Source organism: Cyprinodon variegatus, unplaced genomic scaffold (assembly GCF_000732505.1).
Source record: "Cyprinodon variegatus isolate N-32 unplaced genomic scaffold, C_variegatus-1.0 Scaffold9, whole genome shotgun sequence".
Classification (NCBI taxonomy): Eukaryota; Metazoa; Chordata; class Actinopteri; order Cyprinodontiformes; family Cyprinodontidae; genus Cyprinodon; species Cyprinodon variegatus.
Genome location: NW_015150462.1, coordinates 77,311 through 103,601, shown reverse-complemented (window position 1 = coordinate 103,601; position 26,291 = coordinate 77,311). Strand labels below are relative to the sequence as shown.

At 36.5% G+C, this 26,291-nt stretch overlaps 2 protein-coding genes across 4 annotated transcripts in view; one reads left to right on the top strand and one right to left on the bottom strand.

The window, feature by feature from the left end:
• Positions 1-1,274: 1,274 nt before the first annotated feature.
• Positions 1,275-20,807, bottom strand: LOC107087339 (ribosome biogenesis protein wdr12). 3 transcript variants are annotated; one of them, XM_015378890.1, is made up of 20 exons: positions 20,669-20,807; positions 19,944-20,020; positions 19,800-19,852; positions 18,862-18,986; positions 18,652-18,788; positions 18,400-18,464; positions 17,419-17,553; positions 17,173-17,318; positions 16,862-16,988; positions 16,511-16,674; positions 16,287-16,421; positions 14,331-14,392; positions 14,093-14,247; positions 13,441-13,559; positions 5,756-5,827; positions 5,526-5,666; positions 3,911-4,016; positions 3,673-3,805; positions 2,385-2,457; positions 1,333-2,300 (listed from the first exon to the last, which is right to left on the bottom strand). In XM_015378890.1, the coding sequence occupies exons 1-20, from the start codon at positions 20,711-20,713 to the stop codon at positions 2,223-2,225; spliced, it is 2,148 nt and encodes a 715-aa protein (XP_015234376.1). In that variant the 5' UTR covers positions 20,714-20,807; the 3' UTR covers positions 1,333-2,222. The 3 variants fall into 3 exon arrangements, with proteins under 3 accessions (XP_015234367.1, XP_015234376.1, XP_015234359.1); XM_015378873.1 differs by lacking the exons at positions 1,333-2,300; positions 2,385-2,457; positions 3,673-3,805; ... (1 more) ...; positions 5,526-5,666; positions 5,756-5,827 and adding an exon at positions 13,217-13,362; XM_015378881.1 differs by lacking the exons at positions 13,441-13,559; positions 14,093-14,247; positions 14,331-14,392; ... (9 more) ...; positions 19,944-20,020; positions 20,669-20,807 and adding exons at positions 5,990-6,035; positions 6,124-6,278; positions 6,356-6,471; ... (2 more) ...; positions 8,179-8,273; positions 8,503-8,685 and having other exon boundaries at positions 1,275-2,300; positions 5,756-5,841.
• A 3,637-nt stretch (positions 20,808-24,444) lies between these two features.
• Positions 24,445-26,291, top strand: part of nufip1 (nuclear fragile X mental retardation protein interacting protein 1) — an 8,903-nt gene continuing 7,056 nt past the window's right edge. Inside the window, exons 1-2 of the mRNA XM_015377766.1 lie at positions 24,445-24,938; positions 25,955-26,028. Of these exons, the coding sequence (XP_015233252.1) occupies positions 24,746-24,938; positions 25,955-26,028 (267 nt within the window). The 5' untranslated portion in view covers positions 24,445-24,745. The remainder of the gene's footprint in view (positions 24,939-25,954; positions 26,029-26,291) is intronic.

Genomic DNA, 26,291 nt, shown 5'->3' with positions numbered 1-26,291 from the left:
AAAGGCAGAATATAGACTTTAATCTGCACTTTGTTCAGTTTAATGTAAAATATACACTGCAAAAAATGGAAATCTAAATAAGTCCTTTTATCTTCAAATAAGTGCATTTTTTTCTTGAATTTAGGAGATGACACACCTTGCCAATGGAACAATTGGTAAAGTGTCTACTTTATTTTAAATTTACAATTAAAATGAGAAAACACAAGTGCATTTTACTAATGATCTTATTTTAAGATTTAAAGAAAAAACCTCAGGATATCAGATCATATTTTTTACCTGCTCAAGTTGAGGCCAAATAGACTTATTTTATGATTTTATTTTATTTATTTTTTTACTTATTCTATATAATTTTTCCAGTGTACTGTAGGAAGAGTATTTTCCTTCAGACACTACAGGGAATTTTGTCCACGTTTATGGATGGAACGGGGATATTTTGGAAAAAAAAAAAAGCTAGAAGCTCCAAAATATTTTAGCTTCACCTTCTAACAGCACATTATAGGATATTATTAAAGCAATATGATGGCCCTGTTTTGGATGGCCTGGTTAAAATCTAGACATAAATCCAAATCAGAGAGTTAATGTGGAGGCATATCTTAATTTCTGACTGATATTTTGTGCACAATTGTACCTTTTATTCAGAAAAACATGGCTTCTTATGTGTTGAAATTTAACGATCAGCTGTTGCTCACTGTTCTTTTTGCCCACACAGATCTACGGAAAAAAGCCTTTATCTATGCGGCTCCTTGTGTGTGAAATTCTTTACAAAGAGACTGGAAGTTGACTGAGTTTTATCCTTAAATGCTTTTAAGTTGAAAATAAAGAATTTGAAATTGGCTCATTTATCTGTCATTGTTTTTTTTTTTTTTACCTGTTAATGTATTTTTGTTCACTATGTAACTTTGGGTCCATCTTGCCCAGGACTCACTTAAAAAACAGGTTTTTGAATCTCAACGGGATTTTTTCCCTGGTTAAATAAAGTTTAATAATAAATTGATATAATTTGATGAAAAATTTAGTTCTTTGTTTAATTTTTAGTGTCTTTGCAAGAAACCTTCTCTGGAAGAGGCAGGGAGTGAACGGCCCAAAGCAATGATTTCAGGAGGAATTCATGCAAATGCTGAACACACCTTTCAGATTTTTATGCAATAAAATAAAACATATTAACACCTAAACCTCTGAGGCTGCAACGCTGACTAGATCATAACATATTTACTGTCTGCATTAGACAAGATGTTTCATATCAGCCTTGTTTCAACCAATGTATCCAATATTTATTTAAACGATGCATCATGCAGTTCACATCTGAAAAAACATTTAATTACATATAAAATGTAACAATATAACTTTATTTCTTATCCAATACACCATGTAATCAAGCTAATTACTCTGGCTTCTATACAAAAAGTAATTTGCAAACCTTATTTTTTGCCAGATTTCAAATAATTTGACAAATAGAAGTAATCCAAAACAAAACTGTCTCTGAAAATGTTTTATCTTTCCTTCTCAAATGTTGAAATAATGATCTACATTTTGTGGAAAGCTGACCTTCATTCCTGAAACTCTACACAGAAAAAGACATTGTTTATATTCCTAAAATCTGAGATTGGTACTCCAGTTAGAACCATTTTCTAAAACCAGGCAATTAAAACTTGGGGTAATAATTAATGCAGATTATAAATTAACCTAAAACAGAATCAAATGCAGCTTGGGTTTTACTTTCCTGAGTTCAGCTCAGTAATCATTGTTCAAGAAAAACGGAGAATGTGGGAAAAAATGGGTTAATTCAAGCAGAGAAAAACCACTTCTGGCCAAAAACAACAAACAAAACCTTCAGAGAGCACGATTTCCTGAAAAGCTCAACAGAGAACAATGATTGTGCACATAAACCTGAATCTTATTGAGGCAAGCATGATGCTAAGGGAAGAAAATCTCTTATTCACCATTTACTAAGGAGGCAGAATACAAACAGATGTCATATTTTAAGTTATAGGCATTTTTTTCTTTTCCTTGTAGAAAAAACTTGTATACAAAGCTGTTCATAACATTTCCATTGTTCATTGAGATCTTAAACGAAACACAAGACAGCTCTTTGGAGAGAAAATTAATTTATACTCTGGGTCAACAGGAAAACAATGAACTTATAAGAAATTATGTCCAAAAACAACAATGATTCAAAAGTAGAAAGCAAAAGGTTTGGGTTTTTGTTCCAGGCTGCTCTCTGTTTACGCTCCTGCATCCGTCTGAGCTGCTGAGTATCTGTAGGTGTAGAGCTTGTTATCAGCACCGCCGCTCAACATCATCTGGAAAAATTAAACACAGACAGCATTCAGGCATTGAAATCAGATTTTCAGGGAGTTAATGGGAAACCAGATGGTTTATCTTACCCCGCTGTCTGTCCAGTCTACACAAAACACTTTGTCCTCATGAGCTGCCAGGTCATACAGTGGAGCCTTGCAGCTGAAACCGACAGAAAAGAGAATGAGACAAACTGCAAAACGGGCTGAAGCTTCACTAGAGTCTGAGAAAATGACCTCAGGTTATTCTGACAAACGCAGGAAGCTGCTCCAAACAGAGCTAATCTTACTTGCTTCCACATGGTTGGAGGGAACAGAATGTCCTGCTCCTTGTGTCTGCAGTAATTATTCCATTTATACTGGAGCAGCATGAGCACCGAGCACGCATCCAAGTTCATTAGCTACTGAATATCAATTCCTAAGCAGCCAGGAAACAAGAGGAGGAAAACCTCTGCTGCTGGTTTGAATCTGCAGTTTTTTTTTATAAAGCATATTTAGAATATTTAGAATACCCCAGTTTTGTAAGTACGTTTTTGTCATTAATATTAATAACTACTTTATAATTCCAATGTGTATGGTATTGCTGCTATAGGCTTAGACTGCTGGAGGACATAGGGACCCCTTTTCATCATTCTGCTTCTTTCCATCTCTAATCTCTCATGCTGCAGTATTTGTTAGATCAATTTCTAACATTCTGTTCTCTCTGCTTTTTCTCATAGTAGCTTCATCTGGTCTGATCCTGTTTGGCTGTGACTCCATCCTGGAGAGAAATATCAGCTGTGCTGCTTCTATCAACACCTTTGTTTCTAGATGTTGGAGATTGGCCTGTTTTTCAGTGTAGTCCTGTTTCTCTGATTGTGAGTAACTGGCTGTGTGTTTCCTGGACGGGGCCACCTGTGGAGCTGGTTAACAGCTGCTTTTTGTAACTCTGCTTTTCTTTCTACGTCTGCTTCTGTCTCCTTGAACCCCAGTCAGCCTCAGCAGATGGCCGCTCACACTGAGCCTGGTTCTGCTTGAGGTTTTCCTTTCCACTGTCGCTACAAGCGTGCTTAGTGTGAGGGATTGCGGAAGAGTCAATGAGTCGATGCAATCAACATTTCATAAATGGTATTAAAAGATTTTGATAGCCAAAACTAAAATTAATGGGTTAAGATGTCAAAAGATGCATAATTATTTGTTATAATGCTGTTTGATGGCAACAAAAATATTTTTTAGGCTTTTTAAAAATACTATATTCATGCCTTTGAGACAGAATTGCTGTATTATAATTATAAATGAACCCAAAGGAGTAAAAGCATTAAATTTGTCAAAAAATCCTTTATTTCAACATGTTTTTTTAAAATATATATAACTAAAAACTAGTTTAATTGCCACAGACCTTCTTGTGTCCCACAGTTTAACCAGATTGTCCAGGGAGCCAGAGACCAGCTGATGCTCATGGGAAGGCGCCCACTTAACTGCGGTGACCCAGCCAGTATGGGAGGTCAGAGACAACAGCACCAAGGCGCCGTCTGATGAGGTCAGCAGTAGAATAAATCACATTAGGAATTAAGAATTGGGAGGAATCTGAAGAAAAGGCAGTTTTTGACTTATTTTGGCTTTTTTTTTATTGCTACCTTTGGTGCGCGGGTCCCAGAGTCTGATGTGTCTGTCGGTGCTTCCTGAGGCCAGCCGGCGGCACAGGGGAGAGTAGGAAATGCAGTTGAACACTTTACTGCCCGTCTGTGGAAAAAAACAAAAAACAAAGAAAAAAGCATTTTGTTTATCAGTGCATGAAAAGAAAATTCAAAAGATAAAAGAAGATCAAATCAACAATCCATATTTGTCTCTACAAAAAACTTGCATCTTAAACAGACAGGTTTGGCTTGAATGTGCTTCTGATAATAACATGATATAGCTCATATAATTACTTTATACCATTATTTCAATGTATTTATTTTATTATTATTCCTGGTTTGCATCACAAACTTAAACATATTTTATTGTGATTTTGTGTTACAGACCAGAAAGCACCAGAAAATTAGCAGGAAGTCTTATTTGGCACAATCATTAGAGTTCATAGCAGGAAACAGGAAACAAAAGGCACTTTGGTAAAAATGATAATAATCATACACTAAACATTTTATTATTCCTATGGAACATGGTGGTCTCAGTACAGTCTTTTATAATGGTGGGCTAATAGGCAAAATCATTTTTCGCTGAACAGATTAGTGTTTTTGTTAACCCTAGAAACCAATTGGGGACTTTTAGCTTTAGATAAATTCGGTTTCACATTAATTCTTGCACAAAGAATTCTTATTATTTTCCTTTCTTTATTAAGCTAGTCTCAAAGAGCTGTTTCCAGCAGCAGTTAGCTTTTAGCACTTTCTGAACACCAGTTGTGATGCAAACTGATTGACAGCAAAGGCAAAAATAAAATGCTTTACATGATTAGGAGTCAAACTAGCTTAGATTTAGTAGGGGAGTGGCGGCATAGAGGTTCTGACTTAAGAGCCCCGCTCTCACAGACTGACATTCTGGGTCTCTGAACAAAGACCCTTAACCTCCGATTGCTCCCTCTGTGCCCCATAATGGCAGCCCACTGCTCCCTGAGGAGATGGATTAAATGCAGAGGTAAATTTCTCCAATATGAAATCAATAAAGTTAAATTATTTTATTATTTATTTTTTATTAAGACTGGTCAGTCTTCAAAAACTGATTAATTAATCCTTGACACAGCACATTTTTAACTTTTTTTTAAAAAAAATATCCTTCCCTCTTCTCTTTCTGTCAGTTAACCATAAAGTCACTGTAAATAAAGGATTACATCTTAAAAAAAAGGAAGGTCTAGTCAAAGTTCAGGCCTATATCCAAGTGAACTTCTTTGGTAAGTCTTGTTAGTTCCTGTTTCCATTGCAACTGTGAGAAATATTGTTATTCTGCACAGAAATGGCAGAAATTTTCCATCTGAAGATGCAAAGCTGGTAAAGATGAGTGCTGAACAAATAAAATAAAATTTTACAAACAGGGGCAGCTTTTTCAGACTGCTGCAGATTGCCGTAGGCCACACTTTTAGAATATAAATGAAATTTTGTGGTCGTTTTGTGAGAAAATCTGGAATAGCTGAAGGGGCAACACTACTTCTTAAAGCAAAACATTTACTTCCATGGTAAATAAAAAAAAATAAAGCTCAAGAAACTTAATACTTGTCCAGCATGTCAGCCTTTAAACAGTCAGCTCAGCTCTTCTTACCAATGTAGTCTTCATGACTCCAGCTTCCACGTCCCACACTCGGATGGTGTGATCCCAGGATGCGCTGCACACCTCCTCACTGTCAGACCAAAGCACGGAGGACACCGCCTCGTTGTGCCCAGACAAAGTCATCAAAGGAGTCTGTGTCCATAAGGGGGAAATATGAGTCTGCCTTGGTTAAAATCAGGATGGATGACTTGTATTCTTCTCTGGTTAGTCGGTGTGCTCACCCTCGTCAGGCCGAGCTGCTGTGTCTTCTGTTTCTTCCTGGGTCTGTCAGCGGGTTCCTCCACCTCGTCCGCCTCATCTGTGGGAACTAGGAGCGAAAAAATAAACATTAATTTGTGCCGTTTGATGCCGGAGATGTTATTATGCCACCTAGATTGGTATAAAAGAACATTAGAGAGCTTTTTGATGGGCATTTTCTTTAATAACTTTGTGCATAGAATAAAAGCTGTTCTTACCTGCTGACCAGATCTTCAACATTTTGTCCCAAGAGCCACTGCAAAACTAACAACGATGAAAAAAAACAACATTTGGAGACTTTAAATCAAAACGTATCAAATAATTTATATTGTTTGAAGTCCTAATTAGTTACCTTAGAACCTGTGGGGTCTGTGGAAATAGCATCAACGCTTCCTGTGTGTCCCCGACAGCAGTGTCGGGCCTTCACCTTGTTCCTCTCAGAGTTCCACTCCCACAGCAGCACCGTCTGGTCCAGAGAGGCCGTCAGGAGCAGAGACGTCAGGCCGTCTGAGCAGAAAACACACCTTGAGGTGAAAACCTGATCATCATCACTCATAAGGGACGCGCAGTTCTGACCAGCTTACCTCTTTTGACCCAGGCCACATCCTTCACCACCTCAGAGTGTCCAGCCACCGTCATCACCGCCTTCCCCTCTAAAGACCATATTCTGGCCGTCTTGTCATAAGACCCAGTTAAGATCCTGTAAAAGAGGGAAAAGACCCAGGATTAATATCTAAACAAAACAAATTGTTGACGTTTTGCTGCGTTAGCCGTAAACTTACCACTCACTGTCTGCATGCACGGAGCTAATCCAATCATCGTGCATCATACACTCCTCCGGCTCCGGGGCAGTGATCCGCTGCACGTATTCGATCTCCACTACATCTTCCTGAGACAAACCCAGACACATATAGTTTTAAAGCAGGATACAGTGTTAAATAAAAGTAGCTCAGGTTTAGGTCATACCGTCGATATTCCCTCCGTCTCCATGTGAGTGACCAGTTGTGTTCGCAGGAACTGCCCCCTGACCAGGAAGTCAAACTCCACTTTACTGTGAGACTCTGAAGGAACAAAAAATAAACAAAATCAGACTCTAAGTTCAGAACTGGTATATTGAATTTGTAGTTGTTGTTTTTTATTATATTTATTTAACTTAAAAGATATATTCCGGGTGGATCATCTAAATAAATGGTCCTCCTAATTGTCAATCATTCTGGTGATATGTTTACGTAAGACAGTCCTACATGCTCATCCCCATTTTCACTTACTGGTGGTGAAATTGCAAATCTTCTTTTGGAAAATAAGCTTGTATGATTGATGCAAACAGCAACTTTTAAACAGAGCATGCACGAGGAGAAATAGACTCGTGCATGCTCTCGCACCTTTTTAATAGACGTTCCCTGTGTTGTGCATGTGCATTTTTTTGTGCACATGGAGAGGGCAGACCTTTTAAAAGAATTAGCAAAAATCCACCACAATACCTTTAATAGTGTTGTTAATGTGCATCAGGATGCCCACTTTCACTCTCTTCAGCGAAGAAAAAGAACTAATTAATATGGCAAGAAGTAATTCGACATCAGCCTAAATTTTTGCAGGATTTTGCAGAGGTGCAGAGTTTTTTTCCCCCCTCACAGCGACCAGAAAGAAAAGTTACAAAACAAACTCTGTTTCATGCATCTGAACTATACAAAAAGTATCTAGATCTTATGAAAAAACACATTTACATCTTTATTAAAGTTAGAACTAACGATTATTTTGCAAATCTATTAATAGATCTATTGTTTTTTCAATTACTTGATTAATAATCAGATAGCCAAAGGTTCCTTAAAGGAGATTTTTTTATTAAATTAAACCAGGTGAAACTAAAACTTTTCCACTTGAGGAGTTCTTGATAGTTTTTTAATCATAAATGCAAAATGTTTACATATTATAATAAAATTGTGATCTAATTACTGCTCTAATTGGGTCACTCACAACAGATAGATTGACTGAAGACATTAACAAATTGGAGCTGACCAGCAAACATCCTGTCGTTCTTACAGACAATGCTGCAAATATGGTTTGTGCAAAGAAGATAATGGAGCTCATGCATGTCTAATGTTTACTTTTTAACAAACAAGTTTGCACTTTTGACACAGTTTTGTTTACATTTCAAGTTTAAACAGATTTGCAATTTGCACTCTGTGTTTAATATGACATGAAAAATAAAATACATGATTATTTTAGAAACATGGTTGAACCACTTTCATTATTGTAAAACAGATCGAATTGAAAAGAATCGATTTAGAACTGTGTGAATCAAAATCAAATCGATTCAGGACTTTTATCCAAAATCCCCAGCCCTAATAAAAGCTGTTTAATAAGGTTTCAGGTGTCATAATTTTTAATCCATTTGTGTTTAACTGACCATTCTTGGCCTCCAGCAGTTTGTTGATGAGGTTGCTGAGATCCTGGACTTCAGAGGCAGCAGGGATGGAGAACGGGACATCATCTACAACATACCTGCATATAGAGAGAGGATCATCAGACTCTTCCTGATGCTATCAGATTCATAGCTACTGGCATAGAAATGATTGGCGTCCATCAATAAAGTAACACAGGCTAAGAATCTGGGGGTGAAAATGATTTACAGCTCAAATCCAACGGCTAAATAAACAGAAATCACAGTTTAGCTTTACTAACTAGCTGCTCGGTTAGCTTAGTCGCTGTTTCTGCTCAGTGCCGGTCTTACCTTTGATCTTCTGTGAAGAACCTCGCTTGTAACTGCGACATATTGGTTCTTTTTAAAACTAAATATCAGCTCTAAACAAATTCTCGTCTCTTTTCGGCTTCCTCACAACACATCCAACTCATGCAGTGTCGCCATGCGGTGTGTGGGGAGACTTTCCAGTCGAAAACAGATTGACTCCGTCGACGATTTGGATAGACGGTCGTCTATTCATGTCTGGTTGTTGACCTTTACCCGTGTGCGCATACGCGTCTCCTACGTCAGCGCCATCTTGTGTGTGGCACTTAAGTTATGAGTGTAACATTTTCTGTCTTTCATATAAAAAGCTATTGAAAAAATTACTAAAGAGGATTAGGGCCACTGAAATAAAAAGGTAACTGATTTTTAAATTTAATTTCAGTTTAATAAGTCAGAATTCTGTCTTTTTACCCATATTAAAATGAAATTACATTTAAAAACCAGTTACTTTTTTTTTTTTCCCAGTGGCCCTAATCCTCTTCCGTATAAAATACATGGAAAAAAATAAATAAATCCTCATTATTTTTCAAACTTTATTGTCATTCGAATCACATAATCAAACTAAAGTAATAAAGAATAAACCCAGTCAAAAAAAAAGGCTGTTTTAGAACTGATCACTTTACAATGCGGCATTATAACTAAAGTGCAATCACTATTTAATGCCCTGTGCAATAATCTGTTAGAGATGTTTTTATATATATATATATATATATATATATATATATATATATATATATATATATATATATATATATATATATATATATCCATTTAGTGCAATAACCCTGTATAACGTTTTTCAGGCCAAGGACCCCCTAATTATATATAGTATGAAATTGTGTTATATCAAATTGGTCCTATAATCACTCTATTACATATGGTGTAATGTAACGGAAGTAATTTCTCCCTGGGATTATTAAAGAGTTCTGATTCTGATTCCTGGTTGATGAGACAGGTGTTGTGAAAGAGCTTGAAAGAGCTCCTGTGTGTCGCTGAATGTGAGCATTGATGACTGAAAGACATCTTCTGCCTCCATTTATCTGTTTACTACAGTGTGTTGAATTCATGTTAATGTGTATTTAAAGACATTTCAATTTAGTGGAAAAAATTGCAGTGGGGAATATAAAAAAGTCTAATCAAACAAAACTTTGTAAATTTCTCCACTGTGAGATCAATAAAGTCAATCAATCAATGATTTCATTCAGAAATGCAATAAAACCCAATCAAGTAATCTTTCCATAAAACTAGAATTTAACTTTACCAACTTCCATCAACAATATTCTACATTGCTGGTTAAGAAATTGTGAGCCACTACTCTCAGTGAACCTGCATTTTTCACAGTCAGTATTACACACCAGTGCTATACCTACCTATATTTTGTAAATTTACATTTTTTTGTTAAGCTGCTGTCTCTGTAAACTCAAAATTTGCTTAAAAAAACTATATTTTAAATCTTTTTTCATTATATAAATAATTTAAGTGCACCAATCCCACCCAAAAAAGAACTAAAAATAGGCAAATACCTTTACAGAGTAGGTTTACTTTCCATTTAGTTATCCAGTTGAAAAACAAAATCTACATTCCATTGTTTTCCTCTCAGCTTCACATGCAATCCACATTTATCCTGTTTTAGGTCAGTTAAGAACTCAAAATTCAAACTTTGGTAAAACAGCTGTTTAAATAGAGGATTGTAAGAATTTAAATAAAGTTTAAGTGGGTTTGCATGCTCTATCATGAGTACCTTTAAAAAAAAAAAGTAAAGAAAACCCAAATAACGTTATGTTTTTTTAAAGCTTTTTAGATGCAATCCCACTAATTAAGTTGAGAGGAGGTTCTATTTAGGATTTACTTGCATATAGGTCTGTAAATACGTTATCACCTCTTTTAAATCAATCAAAGCATATCAGAATTAAATCATTAAAATTAAAATATAGGTCATAATTGTGAACATTTATATAGCTGGTCCTTTGGTACAACTTTGAAATGCTTGATGTCATAAGATTAATAATTTCAATCATATTCAAGGATAGAAAGTGTCATTATCCATTGTTAAACCGTCGGGTATGAGATGAAAGACCATCCAGTTCATCAGTGTACTACAAGGGAAAAAACATACTTTTTTGAAGACAATAGAATACAAATATCTAAACAAAGGAAACGTGCAATATTATAAACATAAAGCACAAGGGAGTTTTTCTGCAACATGGACTGGTACGCTGAACAAAATGTGTGGAAAACAGTATGTAGAAACACTAATCTCTAAAGACATCAACAAGGAAGTTTTAAACTTTAGGATCAAATCCGTCTTCCAAATGAACAGGGAGCCTCAGAAGTGCTTTTAAGTGGCCATCACAAACTGATAAAAGAGCTAAAAATGTGAGAACAACAGACCTCAGATATACCAGTCCCATCAGGAGGGAGGGGCCATGACTGTGTGCATCTGGTTCATGCTTTATATTATTTTGTGTAAAGATTCTTCTTTGTGTACTTTTTGTTTTAAATGATTTTACTTTCCATTTGTTCTTTTTATTATGTAAAGCACTTTGAATTTCCTTCCTGCTGAAATGTGCTAAAGAAGTACTGCTCTACTTATTGTTCCAGCTAACAGATGTGAGAACCTTTTGAGTAGAAACCCCACATTTACATAAAAAATTATTCTATTTCATAGGAATTGTGAGATAACTTCTAATAACTGAAGAAAATCAGAGTTTCCTAGCTAATCTAATCTCACTTTAGGTTTTTACAGCATCCATTAATGTAAAAAAATGCCATTTCTTTGAATGACAACAAATTTTGAAGCTGTTTAATCCTTATTTTTTGTTATATAAACACAAAAATCCCAAAACCTTTATCCCAGTTAACTCACATCCAAGCAGTAATTTAACAAAAACCAAAGCAATCTCTTGCTAATGTAGAAGTTTTAGGCAAATATCAATAAATTTCTCTAAAGTAAACCAAAAATAGGGATGATTTTGAAAAAGCTACTTGTCAAATTAAGGCCAAATTTTTCCCTTAGTGAGACGATTTGAAATGTCATCCTGTACCTATGAAGGCAGGGAAAACTTTGCCACAGCTGTGACCCTTCTCACAGAGTCGATAAGCATTTTCTTGCAACAACATCTCCACACCAAGTTCAGCATTTCAAACCATAAAAACACGACTTTCACTTATACTACGGTATATAAGCTGATCACACCAAGCTCCATTTGTCAAAATAACTAAAGGAAGCTTGCTAGTGTTGTGTCAGTAGGACTTTTCTTTAGATGCTTAAAAATAGAATAGCTAGAAAATCTTATACAAAAAAAAAAATGAAATTATTCTGTGGTCTATAATGTATCCCATACCGTTCACATTCGAATAAGAGCAGGAAAGCTCATTCAGCAACAGATCGCTTCATCCTAGAGGGGAACACTGGAGTACTTGTGCAGGTCCTTCCTCCTAGCTGCTATTAGACTTAATATGTGCTGCTCTTAAATCTTAGTAAGGGCATTTAACAATAAAGGCTGAAATTTGTGGTTCTGAAGATTTAATGTTTGTTTTTTCTTCCGCTGCTTTTCTTGTTCTTAAAAAGCTACCCCTAGTACTGTGTGCAATACCATTACCTGCAAACATTTTAGTGTTATATTTTTATTGTTTATGAAACATTTTTGTTTGACAGGCAGGTTCCATAGCTTGAATTTTGATCCCCTTTAATTTAAGGTTAGCTCCCAGAAAGAAGAGGATAACCTGAAAGTTATCCTAGTCATAATACTTAAATAAAACTACTCCTTAGAGCAGGGGTGTCAAACTGGTTCCAGAAGGGGCCGTGTGGCTGCAGGTTTTCTTTCCAACCAAGCAACACCACACCAGACTCCAGTCATCTCATCAAGTGAGTCCAATCTGAACATGATGACTTGATTAGATGAATGGAGTCTGGTGCTACTGCCTGGTTGGAAAGAAAACCTGCAGCCACATGGCCCTTTCTGGAACCAGTTTGACACCCCTGCCTTAGAGTGAACATAACAATGTAACCCACAACTGGACCTGAGAGTGACTGACCCCTGCTGGTCAGTCATGGAACCACAAACCAGATGACAAAGCTTCATTAGAAGCACACACACTGGAAAAACACTACAAATAAGTAAAAGAGTTCTTAAATTAAGTGTGCTTACCCTTAATTTGAGTCGATAAATGAGACAGTTTGACAATCGAATCAGTATTTTTACTCTTAAAATAAGATTACATAATATGTACAGTACTTGAAAGAAAAATACGATTGTGTTTTCTCATTTTAAATGTAAATTGTCTAGTTCTAGTAGCAAAATGTCTTTTACCTCCTCAATCCAAGAACAAATGCACTTATTTCAAGAAAAAATTACTTGTCAAGATTTCGATTTTCTCCAGTGCAGAAATCCAGTCTTGGCTTCTGTTGGCTACAGGAAGTTTTTAAACATGCATTTTTGTAAAATACAATTTTTTTTTATTTGGTCACATTTAGATTCTCGTAAAAACACAAGTCTCACACGACTGAAATGAGAAATCTGCATTTATTTCCTCATCGTTCACATTCGATCACGCTTGCAACAGATGTCTCAACAAAGACTATGTAAAAATAAGATGGTAGAAATAAACAATAGAAACTAGTTAAGATTCAACTCAAACTCTGGAGAGGTCGTCTATCTCACCCATTAAATGAGATCTGCTTAAATCCTTTTTTTTGAGGACTTGGGATAAAAATATATGATGTAAATCCATAGAGAAATAAAAACTAAAATAAAATATATACAGTGTCCGATATTTTTACTCGTCATCCTCTTCTTCCTCCTTCACCTTCTTTTTTTTCTTCTTTTTCTTCTTTTCTGTTGACTGAAAGGTAAAGACAAGAGCATTGGAAAAAATATATATTTTTAATGAATGATTTTATATAATCTGAGTGAAGCTTACCTCACTAACTGGCATCTCCTCCTCTTCCTCCTTCGGCTCTTCTGCTTCCTCCTCTGCCTTCTTGTCCTTCTTTTTCTTCTTCTTCTTGGGAGTCTCTGTTGCGGTTTCAGCCTCTTGCTCTGAAAGACAAACCAGACGGACTCTTTGAGCATCGTGGTTCCCTGAACGCCTCGGATGAAGCGTTTCAAGGGTTTATACAGGAACGAGTAACTCTTATTTAATGCTTTTTAATGCTCTTTAAATGCTCTTAGATATAATTTTAATTCCATCAACAATTATCCATGACTCATATATAAATAAAAACACAGCAAAATCCTTTATCTTTACTATCGACAGGCTAAAGCCATGTGCCAAATTCCTTGTTTTCCAGCCACTTTAGTTGAAGTTTGCATTTTCCCCACATTCTCTAGCCTTTTCTCTGAACAAAATGCATTTCCGATTAACCGAAAGCGGTTCCGCAAAACATGCGGAACCATTTATATCTGATATATCTGACCAAGATGTTTTTATAAACTTTTTTTTTAATAAATCATTTTACATGCCATTATAGTTACATTTAATGAATTTTTGAATGCCAATTAAGGCCTTGATATAAAAAAATAATGATTTTTAATGACCTGCAGAAACCCCGGTTTCCATAAATTTCACACACCTTCTGTCAGTGGTTCCTTTTTGGGTTTTTTGGATTTAACCACCGGTGTTACTGGGTCCTGCTCGCTGGTCTCCTCCTCGACTTCCTCAAACTTCCTCTTCTTTGAAGTGGACGGAATCGTTGAGTCTCCGGAAGGATCGTAGATTTTCACCTCACTGAGTGAAAAATAAATTACGTTTTAATTATTCATGAACAGCTTATAAAACAATAGGAGGAACACAAATGTGTAGCCTCTCACCTCTTGTGCTGGTATTTGTCTGCTTTTGCCATCGCTTTGCCTGTTCCACTGATTCGTCGGATCTGTGGAGTAAAATCAGGAGTTTAGGCCTTTTTCACAAACCACATTTTAAACTAAATTAACCTTTATTGTTACATTATTTTTTATTACATTATAACATTATTTGTTACATTATTTAGTTGGCCTCAGAATTATGAGCTGCATAACGTCTAAATGTTGCATTTGTCAAACTTAGTTGGCAGAAAACTCTAATGCACATTAACACAGTGGCGGCTGCATCATGATATAGAATGCCTCTTACCCCTGGAGGGTCAGTGCTAGTTACAGCTGATTGGAGGAAAGTCTTGAAAGAAACCAGTTGGGACGAAAAACAGTCCTAAGCTTACATTGATGCATACAGCATGTTAGACTGGCACAGTCAAAGCCCTTTGTTAAAAACTAAATAATTACAGGCTAACCAACTGTATTTTTTCCCCTTGTTCGACCTGCATACAGACATTGCTGCAAATGTCAGTTATGGTTTCTTTTTTTTAGAGATGTCAACACCACCAACATGTCTACCTCAGCATCTCTCCTGTAGCACTCGTACGTCAGTTGTGTGGATGGGACCGGCCAACGCTGCAGCCATAAACCCTCATATTGTTACATAAGTTATACTAGTTGAACTAACAGTGTCCAATATTTTGTATTAAGCCAATATGGACTCATGCCAATACTTTTAAATCCCTAAAAATAACAAGACTTTAAGCTTATCCTAAGTTACTCCTCAATCAATATGACAGAGTTTGAGGTGTTCTACACAGAAGAATGAGGAACATTTCCGTCACTTTGTGGACTGTGTGCTGTAACAGTTGCACACATTTTAAGAGCTGAATTAATGCAGTTTTATGCTCGACATGTCCAGAAGGTTAATTTAGCACCACCTGAGTGGAGTTGCCCCCCCCACACCTTCTTCAAATCAGACAGAATTGGTGTCAAACGTTTGTGCAGCAATGTTCATTTGTGCCGCTATCATTTTTTGAGAAATGTTTCTAGAGTTCAAAGGTCAATCAGAAAATTGCAGACATTCTTTTTTTGCTGCACAAACGTTTGACACCAATTTTGTTTTAATTTCACAAAAGTTTCATTAATATCTCCAAAGCCAAGGAAGCACAAACGAAAATGAGTGCTGCACAGACGGAGTCGTAGACACCCATTTCATCTGATTTAAAGAAGGCGGGGCTGGTTGACCTTTGATGACCTCTAGAAACATTTGTTTACTTCTTCAAAATGATAGCAGCACAAACAAAAATGTTTGCTGCACAAAGGTTTGACAGAGATTTAGTCTGATTTGAAGAAGGTGGGGAGGCAACTTCACTCAGGTTTAAACACCCACATCTTTCCATGGTCTGTTTTTCATCATCACGCACTTGGGCAGGAAGCTCGAAAAAACATCTAGATGTCACATGATTTGCAACATAAATATCACTATGATCCACAGATTGTGGAAAAAGTAAAGAGTTTACCATCCTTCTTGGATGACATGAAGAGGCTTTGAAAATGTTGGAAATAGCTATATAAAAGCTGCAGACATTAAGATTATGAGTCTCACTTTTTAGAGAAAAAAGATAAGATAGTTTGAATCTCACATTAGTTCAAAAGCCGTTTGCTGATTATTCTTTTCAGATGCACAGTATTCATATTATAAAAACACTGTACAGTAGAGTGTTTTGTTTATTTTCTTAACTGTTACTTATTCTGTTTTCTTTATTCACTTTTATTAAGGTCCCTATTTGTGCGACCACTTTTGCTGTAATCTTTTGCTGCTGAAACGCTACAATTTGACCATTGTGGGACAATAAAGGGATTTTCTATATTATTTTAAAAACATTTGATGGTTCAGGGGTGTCAATACTTATATGGAGTACTTTAAGAATGTTAAACATCCAGCTTCCTCAGACTAATAAATAAACGCACCCCTCTGTCCTCCAGCTGTCGCAGTCTAGCCTCCAGCTTGGCCCGGTTCTCTACTCCCATCTCTGCATTGGTGTCTTCTCCCAGAGCGTCGTATCGAATGGCCAACGACGTTTTGGCCGCCAGCATTCTGGAAATCTGGACATCAGACAAACAGCAGATTATAGATTCACCTTCTAACACGCAGAGAGAGTTTAACAGAAGAAGCACCGTCATCCTGAACTCACCTTTCCTTTGTTCTTCGCCGTAGTCTGTCCCACTAACGAGGCGTGATAGATCAGACCATATTTGGGCGTGTCTTTGCGGGTCTTCAGGGCTCTGAATAGAGCCTTTTCGGCTCCAAGGATCTGTACTGTTGAGGCCGGGTGCTTCGCCAGATTCAGAAGGGATCCTAAACATGCAGCAAGAAACCAGATAATGAGGAACAGCTTTCTCTTCAGACAGCTTAGGAGGTTTAATAACGACAGCTCAGATGAGGTAGTGACTTAAAACCATCAAATATATTCAGTAAAATGACATGATGTCGTCATCATCACCGCTGTCGCGTTAAATTCTAAAGATTTGTTTCCATAACTTACCGGCATGTGAGATGAGGCGGGCGCCGACCAACTCGCCCACCATCACCGTCAGGTTGGGGGCGATAGCCATCATTCTGTTCTTCAGGTAGTCATAGAGTTGAGCGCGGTAGTCTGAGATCTCAATGACCTGAGGAGAACGATAGATCGACATCAGAGAAACGCACAGCAGGAGCCCCCTGCTGGATAAAACCGGGACTGTTCAGAGGAGGTAGTGACTGACCCACACCAAATGTTTCAGGAAAACGACGACTGTCAGCATCATCATCACAGCCGCTTCAATCATCTTAGCTCTGATGCTAACAGACTCTCACCTGGTCGCACAGGTGCTGGATGTTCCCGATGTCCTGCTCTGACACTTCGGTTCCCATGGAGATCTCTGCAGCTAGTTTAACCTCTGCTTCGATCTCCTCTGGGAGGATGTCGGACATGTCAGTGGTGGACACGTTGGTACGGTCTCCTGCAAACACAGAGAGGTTTTAGCTTTTCCTTTTAAAACTACAATGAAAAGAAAACCCCAAAACAAAAATGAATCCGTTTTCCTTCCTAATGAAGCTCACCGACTTTGCGGACGGTCTTGCAGTACGCCAGATTGTCCGTGACAACCTTTCCCAGCTCAGGGAAGTGCCAACCGTACCACTCTCTGCAGCGCATGATGTAATTGTTGAGCTCCTTGTCCAGGTCATCCAGAAGCGCTGGAAGATGGAGACAATAGAAGGTCACTGATGGGATAAACACTTTACTGCAGATATAAGGAACTCAGATCTACAACTACAGAGAGGAAGTGACTGCACACATGGTGCAAGGGTTACAATACAGACAAACTAGATTTTGGTCTGAACTTTGACTAAGCCAATTAAGGATATCAGTCTGTTTTAATATGATTCAACTCTGACTCCATGTTTAAACTTCACACTGATTAAAATAGGGATGCACCGATCCACTTGTATTCACTTCTGATCAGAGTCCAATATTTGAATGAATCTGAAAATCCTAGATACATTTCCAGAGGGTTTTCTTTAATTATGATGATTATTTACTACTACTTTTTTTTTTATGAGGCTGTCATTAATTCCTAGGAACAAGCAAATATATGTACAAATGTACAAAAAAGGCTAATTGAGATTAGCATAGATTAGAAAAGGAAGTCATAACCAACCCCTGAGGATAACTATACAGTTTCAATCTGATTGTTTATTAAATCAAAGAAGCTTAAAGCTGTAAACTTTTCTGCAGAAATCTTTGCCTCATCTAATTTTAGTTTCCCCATTATCTCAGATTACATCACCACAGCAGGAAGCTGCAAAACCTAAAAAACAAAAAAACAAAACCCGAGCCCCATTGAAAGCAACAGAAACTCTACTAATTTATAATTTATTGTACTTTTGAATACATATCTATACTTGGATTTTACAAATTTGCATAATTTTTCTTCTACTTTATTATTTTTCACAGCTTTGTCTTGGTCTGCATCACATAAAAACCAGACAAAACAAAAGTTTGTGGTTGAAGGAGAACAAATAGTGAAAATCCACACTTACAGATGGCCTGAACGATCATTGTGTCGACCTTGTCCGGACTGAACTTGAGCTTGTAACGGGATAAACTAGAAACAAAGGAAATAAATATATCTGTTAATTAATTTGTTGATGTCTTTAGTAAGTAAGAGAAAAAGACCAAAGAGCCTCAGTGGTAGTGACGAATGCTGAAGAAAATCCACACCGTTGTTTCAGACAGCAGAATGTAATCATAGGCAGCAGCTGATCTAGAGCCTCCTTCTGTTCGCTACCAACCTGTGAGCCAAACCCAGCGACATGGCGCTGAACTCCCTTGGAGGAAGCCCAGAGATGAGGCCCTCCATCTGACTCCGGATGCATCTCATGAGCTCGGCCACCGCGGGGCTGTGAACGCAGCTCAGGTCCAGCTTTTCCTAAGAAACCCACTTCGATCAGATATCTCATCTTTAACGCATGCTGATCACAATCAGTATGTTTCTTACTTACTTTAATGACTCCACCCAGTTTAGCATCGCTAATGGCCAGCTGTTCATGAGCTTCTTTGGCTACAATTTTCTTCAGAACCTTCTTCAGACTCTTCCCAATTTTTCCTTCGACAAGTGCAGTGGCCGCTTAGAAGAAGAGGAGAAAAGTTATTCAAACACGTTCAAAAGATAAATCAAAGCTGCTAAATCATGTTTCTATGCCACAAAAGCCTTGGTGGAGGATCTATACTATGACCTTTCCAAATTTATTGCATTAAAAGTCAAACTTGTGTCTATTTTAGAAAGAATCCAAATAAAAATTGTGCTCATCTACTCATAATCAAATATACAAGTTTTTCTGGTTACAATGTAAATATAAAATATCACCAAGGATGTTAATGCTACGTTCACACCTAAAGCAGCAAAAGCTGCTAGTTTACATGCAAAGTCGATGGTTGACGCGCATCATAGCGCATCAAAACGTCACGCAGTGCGTTATGAGCAGCAGGAGCAGCACGTCGTGAGCGTTTGAGCATCTGATGGGCGCTGCAGCAGCTGCTTGAGTGGGAAAAATTTAACTTTTGCTGCTCGATGCACCACATCACCCAATCAGAGAAGCTGATTTGGGCAGATCACTATGATCACTCCTCTGAAACAGTTTCTTACCGCCTAAATTAACTTAAAATGCCGGCAAAATATGTTCGCTTTTATTAACCTGGTGCTTGTAGTTTGGATTACATACATGAAAAACGCCTTCAAGGCTGCATCAAAAATGAAGCAGCTTGTGCGTTTTTGCTATTTGCGGTCTGAACGTAGCGTAAGACTTTTATGAGGCATAGTAGACAATATGATCTCAGTGGTAGTGACGATTGTGGAAAACCTCATGTTTATATCAGCCACACTCAAACATCACAGACCAGGTTTCGTGCTTCTCTTAGAACAGAGGAGAACTTTTATTACCTGCTAAAGCCTCTGTTGTGTCCTGGAACTTCTCAAAGTGCTTCAGTTTCAATCTAGTGGTAAAAAAAAAAAACAGAAATCAATCAATGGGAGCCCACTGATTGGACCGTGTGAGATCACAGGGTATAAAACATCTAAACGTACATTTTGTTGGCTTTTTCAGGAGTTTCAAACTCCTTATACAGGCTGTCCACCTGCTGCAGCTTAGATTCATCAAGGACCTAAAAAAATCCAGGAGAAAAACAGATAAATAAAACAAGATCAGCAATGAAATCAAAGCTTTAAATAAAAACTAGCCTGCAGAATTAGTTACCAAACAACCTTATAAACATAACCTAAAACATAATGGGCATGAACATGCAAATGTTATGATTACACTTGTATCAAAATGGAACCTCTTAAACAATTGGTGTAACTTCCCACCATGATCTGACCTGCGTATATCTTTATAGATAATTACTAAACTATTAATGTACCCTGACATTTCAAAGGCTTATATTTAATCACATCAACAACAAAAAAAGTGACTGATTGAAGCAGACAGATTAAAAAGCTCATCTCCACGTGGAATAACCAGGCAGATGAGGCTCCATGTGCGCACGTGCTTACAGGCCCATTGAAATGCTAGCTTAGGGGTAGCATGCTAACTACTAAAGACATGCATGATCGCGTAAAATAAAACTAAATATAGCATTTTAACACATGAAAAGCAATTTCACAACTTTAACATCACTTTAACTGCACATCGAACTCACAATAAACGGTATTTTCAGAGAAATGTTAGCTAACCGAGCCTTACTTCGCAGGAAAAAAGGGTTAAAATGTGAATTCTGCCACAGCTAAAGGGAAATAAAAACTCTTATACTTACTTTAAATATGGCATAACCAGCGGCGGTCTCAAATAGCACTAACATTTTGAAAACTGTGTGTGAAAGCTCCCCCGGTAGGAGAGCTGCTACAGCTTAGCTTCTCCGCAAACTGTTTCAGACACGCGGAGCGCAGCGGAGGTTCTTCTTCTTCTTCTTTTCTATTATGGTGGATCGCAAGTAACTTTAAGGTGCATACTGCCACCTACTGTACATGAGTGTGTAGAAACATTACTTTACACAACATTAATTTACATCAAATTCTATTTTGTCATTTTGTGTTCTGTAGAAAAATAAATAATGTTTTTTTTTTTTACTGTGAATATCGTTTATATTTCCTATAATATCTCCAATATTCCTTTAAGGCTCCATTCTTTGCCTAACCTTCCAACCATCCTAAATTTCTCCCTTTCATGTTCATAAGTTTTACAGTTCATCAGTACATGTTCTACATTTTCTTTTTCTCCACATCCTTCACATTTATCATTATTTTTCCTCCCTATTAAATATAAATTGACATTTAATTAGTTATGACCCACTCTTAATCTGAATTATTATTTTTTCCCTTTTGTTTCTCTCATTAATGATTCTATTCAATACTGACTTTTGGACCTTATATAATCCTCTTCCTTTCTTATCTTCGTTCCATCACTTTTGCCATTTTTTTACTCTTAATAAGTGATTTTCCTTCACCTTTCCCAAAAGGAATTGTAATCATTATTGTTCCCTGTAAAGCAGGGGCGGAGCTAGATGGGTGGCCAGGGCCACCCTTAGCCAATCATTGGCCACCCCTGTGGCCACCCCTACCATTTTTTCCCCCTCTCATACAGTAACAATAATAATCTCAAGTGGAATATTCAAAATTTTTATGGTTAATAATATACATCAATACACTAACAGGATGGATTTGCCCACTGTAGCAGCATTTAATTTATTGATTGATTTTATTAATCTCATAGTGGAGAAATGTACTCGTTACATCAGCTCAAATAGAGAAGAATAAAAGAGTAGAGAAGGTGCCAGAGGAAGAAAAAGGTGCATGAGATATATACAGTATATACAGTGAATCCACACATGAACGCTCTTTTTTAGTTTTTATTGCAGAATCATTATACAGGTTATTGCACAGGGTTTTTTTTTGTTTGTTTTTTTACATGTGTATTTATATAGATAGATACTTATAGTTATTTCACTGGGTTTGAAATATAAATGAACAGGTTATTGCACAGGGTATCAAATAGTAATTGTACTTTATACATTGCACAAGTATATTTGCCCTCTATATTTTAAGTTAAGATAAAATAAGTCATTAATAAGTTACAATATTTATCAAAAAGTAAGAGGTTCTCATGTGTAAGGATGTGCAATATTTCTAATTGTACTATAGTTCTTTTGCAAATGGGCATGTTTTATTGCTCATTTGCAGGTTTCAGGATGTTTAGGGGTGTGGCTTCTGATTGAGTGTTAGTCAGGTAACTGGAGTGGAGCCACACTCATTTACATTTCTCTAATCTTCTTTCATTATTTGATTTTTGATTTATATTTCCTACATGTATGGGTCATATTCTTTGAAGTAAATGGCTGAACCTAATGGAGAGGATCCAGTTTGTTTGTTTTTTACAATCAAGTGGATTAGAGGGGGAAATAGCGTCAAGCTTACGGGTTCATTACTAAGGAATCTTTCTCCACCATTACAGCCCTAAACACATCTGGTCCAACAAACTGACTTCAGACGGAGCATAATTGATGATATTTAAAAAAATTCATACTACTTTCGTGATTTTCTGCACCACACGGGAAAACTGGTCAAGTTTAGAGGCGCGATGATGGATGAAGCTGAACATAAAAAACTCAGACATTACAGAGCCAGATCTTCACTGGAATCGCTTTAGAATAAAATGATAAACATGTGCTAGAATGGTCCGGTTAAAGTCCAGACCAAAAACTAAGCTAGAATCGTCCAAGCCTTCCATCTCAACTGATTTAGGTTAAATTCTTTAGCTAAAAAGAATAGGCAAATATTTCAGAAGGAAGATTTTTAAGAATAACTTGCCAGATGCAGGAAAAATTGGTTGTAAAAAGTATTGATCCAGGAGGACTTGTATACAAATGCATGTTTCGCAAAAATGAACACACTATAGTGTGTTGGTCTGATCCACATAATATAAATATAAAAAGATTAAGTGTATTTCTTTTATGGTTAAATGGCATTGAAATATATTACAAATGTAAGTGAATGGCTTTTAAATACTTATTGGACATTTTCTGGTATATTAAATTTACTGACAAGAAATATGTTTGGGTGAGTTAAGGCTTTTAAACATAAGAATGCAGTTTCAGGCAAAGTGTTGGCAGCATTATGCTGTGGATCTGTTGAGCTATTAATGGTAATATACACAAACTGGATTGAAAAAATGAAATTTTACATCATGCACCAACAATTAGTAGTAAAACCTCTTACTAACAGGATACTGACATCAAACACATTATAAAACATGTTTAGGAAATGGATAAGGCAGATTAAAACACATAAAATAGGTTTAAAAAAGCAACTCTAACTCCAAAAACATTTTTTTATTATTCGAAAAGATGATCCATATTTACCTAAACAGAGATTAAAAATCAACTCCAAAGTGTTTAGAGAGTTTAGATTTCCGCAGTTTTTACAGTTGAATTAAATGCCATTATGTTAGCTTTAGAATGGTTGCTTGATGATAATGTTAGGGAAGGAAATAGTTATAATATTCCCTCAGATTGTCAATCTGCATTATAAAGTATCAAATCTGGCAAGTCTAGTAGATTAGATCTATTATTAGATATATATCACCTATTAGTTCAGCTTCATAATGAGAAATGTTTTGTTCGATTTGTCTGGATTCCTGCTTATGTAGGGATTGAAGGAAATGAAGAAGTAGATATATTAGCTAAACAGGCCTTAAAATCAGATATTATTAACTTAAGTTAAACAATTCCCTCATAAGTGGCATCATCTGTAGGACATAGATTCCCTCTCCTGAGGTTGATGGATCAAGATCTGCCTTTGGGTTTTGAAAGTTGCGATTATACTTAATTTTTTTTAGCTGATGAGACTAATTTGTATCTGTTTGCCCTCGTAAAATATAGTTTGGGTAAAAACGTTGTCAAATTAGGTTGGTTTAGTCAAAAGATTGGTTGAACACAACTTCCAACCCGATTAAAACCAAAAAAATGTGTAATAATGTTAATTGGAAAAAAAATTTTTGAATAAAAATGACTAACACTTTTCATTTTGCTCATCAATGCCCAATTTTCACAAACACTTTCACTGTCTGCTTCACTTCAGCTTATTTCACTAAAATGGCAGAAAAACAGTGCACCTTAAATGATTGTTTCAAGACATTTTGCACTGAGAAAAACTTAAAAAAGATTTTATTATACACACCAACCATTAAAAATGTCAAAGGAACACAAAAGGGAGAAAAAAAAGAAAATTGCAAAAAAAACCACACATTTTATTAAAAAACTGTAGTTCTGCACTCCACCAGTAGGTGGGGACATTTTCAAATGACGCTTCATGAACTGTGGGGATCGTTGAAGCAATTTTGCCAAACGGTTCAAGGCCTCCTGAAGCCTCATCTCACAATCACTACTTTTGACTTTTAAAACACGTTATTTACACAATTCAAACATATAAACAATTGACGGAAAACAAGTGTCAGTTAAAATCGTTAAATGAGGAGCTTGTTCAAATGGAGTTCTCCATCATCTGACACAGTACATAAAATGTTTTTAAAACCCCACAGCTGAATAAAATCCTCCATGTTGTGTTTGGGTCCATAGAAGTGAAACTCCGGCCTTATTCTGGCTTTAGCGTTGCACTTCCACAGAGCCATGGCATCAAGGTGAAGAAGAAGTGTTGAGAGAGTTTAGATTTCCGACATTTTTGAACGCAGCATACTTTCCTTCCCTGTTGTTACGGAAGTGACGAACTCCCAGCTCAAACATGTGCGTCCAGGAGCTACACGCAGAGGGGAGCTTTTAGTTGGGTTTATCTGGACATTAGTGGAAGCAGTAGAAGGAAAACTTGACCCACCGAGAGAAATGAGTGAACCTGAACGCTACCCTCCCCCGGACTTCAGCTTCATGCAGCCCCAGCAGCAGCAGCAGCAGCCCCGCTCCAGCAGCTTCCATCCCAGCATGTGGACCTGGGGAGAGACGCCCTCTGAGCCCAGCTGGAGCTACAACCAAGGCGGCTATCATCATCCTGCTCCATATGGACCTAAACCTACATTCAGTTAGTAGATCCTTTACTCACTGTTTATATAATATAAACATTAACTGATGCAGGAATATGTCAATGGTTATTATGGTTGTATTCAAATGTATACAGATGCATCTAAAAGTGTGAGTAATAGGCTAGTTATTGCATTTTATGTTCCAGATTTCAATATAAAAGTAAATAGAAGAATAAATAATTATTAGATTTACAATAGATAGAGGAAGTTAGACCAAGTAAGTTAGACATTTTAATTGAAATACAGCAAGTTTTATATCAAGTTCAAATGATGGGAATTAGTGTTATATATATTTGGGTGCCAGGACATATTGGGATTAAAGGAAATCAAAATGTAGATAAGATTGCTAAGGAAGCATAAAAAAATAAATAAAACCATTGATGTGATGATTAACTTAAGTAAGATAGAAATTAAACGTATAATTAAACAAAGGATGAAGGAAAGGAGAGGAAGATGGTTTTATAGGATTCAGTGGAAAATCTAAGTCTGGAAATAAACTGTTATTTCCAGACTTAGATTTGGACAAACAGGATTAAATAATACACTATTCAAAATAGGGAAACATTTTAGGAAAATGTGAATATTGTGGACAAGATGAAACAGTAGAACATGTAGTGATGTATAGTAAGAAGCATGAAGAAGAAAGGAATTTGGTTAGAGACCTAAATAAGGAGAAAGTTACATTTGATTTGATAGATATTCTGCAGAAAAAGTAAAAATAAGCAATATTTATTTGAATATTTAATAATAACAGGAATAATCAGGAGGTTTTAGTATTTTTAAAGTAATAATATAGATATATAGATTAAAAATAAATAAAAGTATCTTTAGGAATACTGTAGGGCCATTCTGATCCACACTCCTCAGCAGTTGGTGGCAGTAATGCACCGAAAAGTTATTTACCAACCGCCATTAAACGCAACAACAAGACAAGCTTCAGAATTATGATCTGTTGGCTTTAATTTAGTAATATAATGTGTCTCTTCACTGATTCATGTGGATTTTGTTCTCTTAGATCAACATTATGCTGGTGAGTGGTATCAAGCTGGATATCAGAACCACAGACCTCCCTACCAGTACAACAAAAAGGTGACTTTTTTTTTATCTCTTTGTCTTCCCTTTACCTCTTTCACATTTACCTGCAGTAGCAGCATAAAGGTTATAGCTTAGAAAGGTTTATTTACAATTTAAATGGTCTCACAAATATGGACCATAGAAAAATATATAAGAATAACATAGTAGTGAAGAGTTAAAAAGATAAACAATAAAATACCGTAAAGTGTTTTAACAATATAAAACTGTGCACATAGAGAATAAATAACCAATATACAGCTTTGAACATTTTTTACAGG

Excerpts from the sequence above, each read along its gene's own strand:
- LOC107087339 (XM_015378890.1), bottom strand. The coding sequence starts at position 20,713 with ATGTTAGTGCTATTTGAGACCGCCGCTGGTTATGCCATATTTAAA. Across the intron at positions 16,989-17,172 it reads TCCAGCACCTGTGCGACCAG|GTCATTGAGATCTCAGACTA; the intron begins GTGAGAGTCTGT and ends CGTTCTCCTCAG. Across the intron at positions 3,806-3,910 it reads CTGGGACCCGCGCACCAAAG|ACGGCGCCTTGGTGCTGTTG; the intron begins GTAGCAATAAAA and ends TGACCTCATCAG.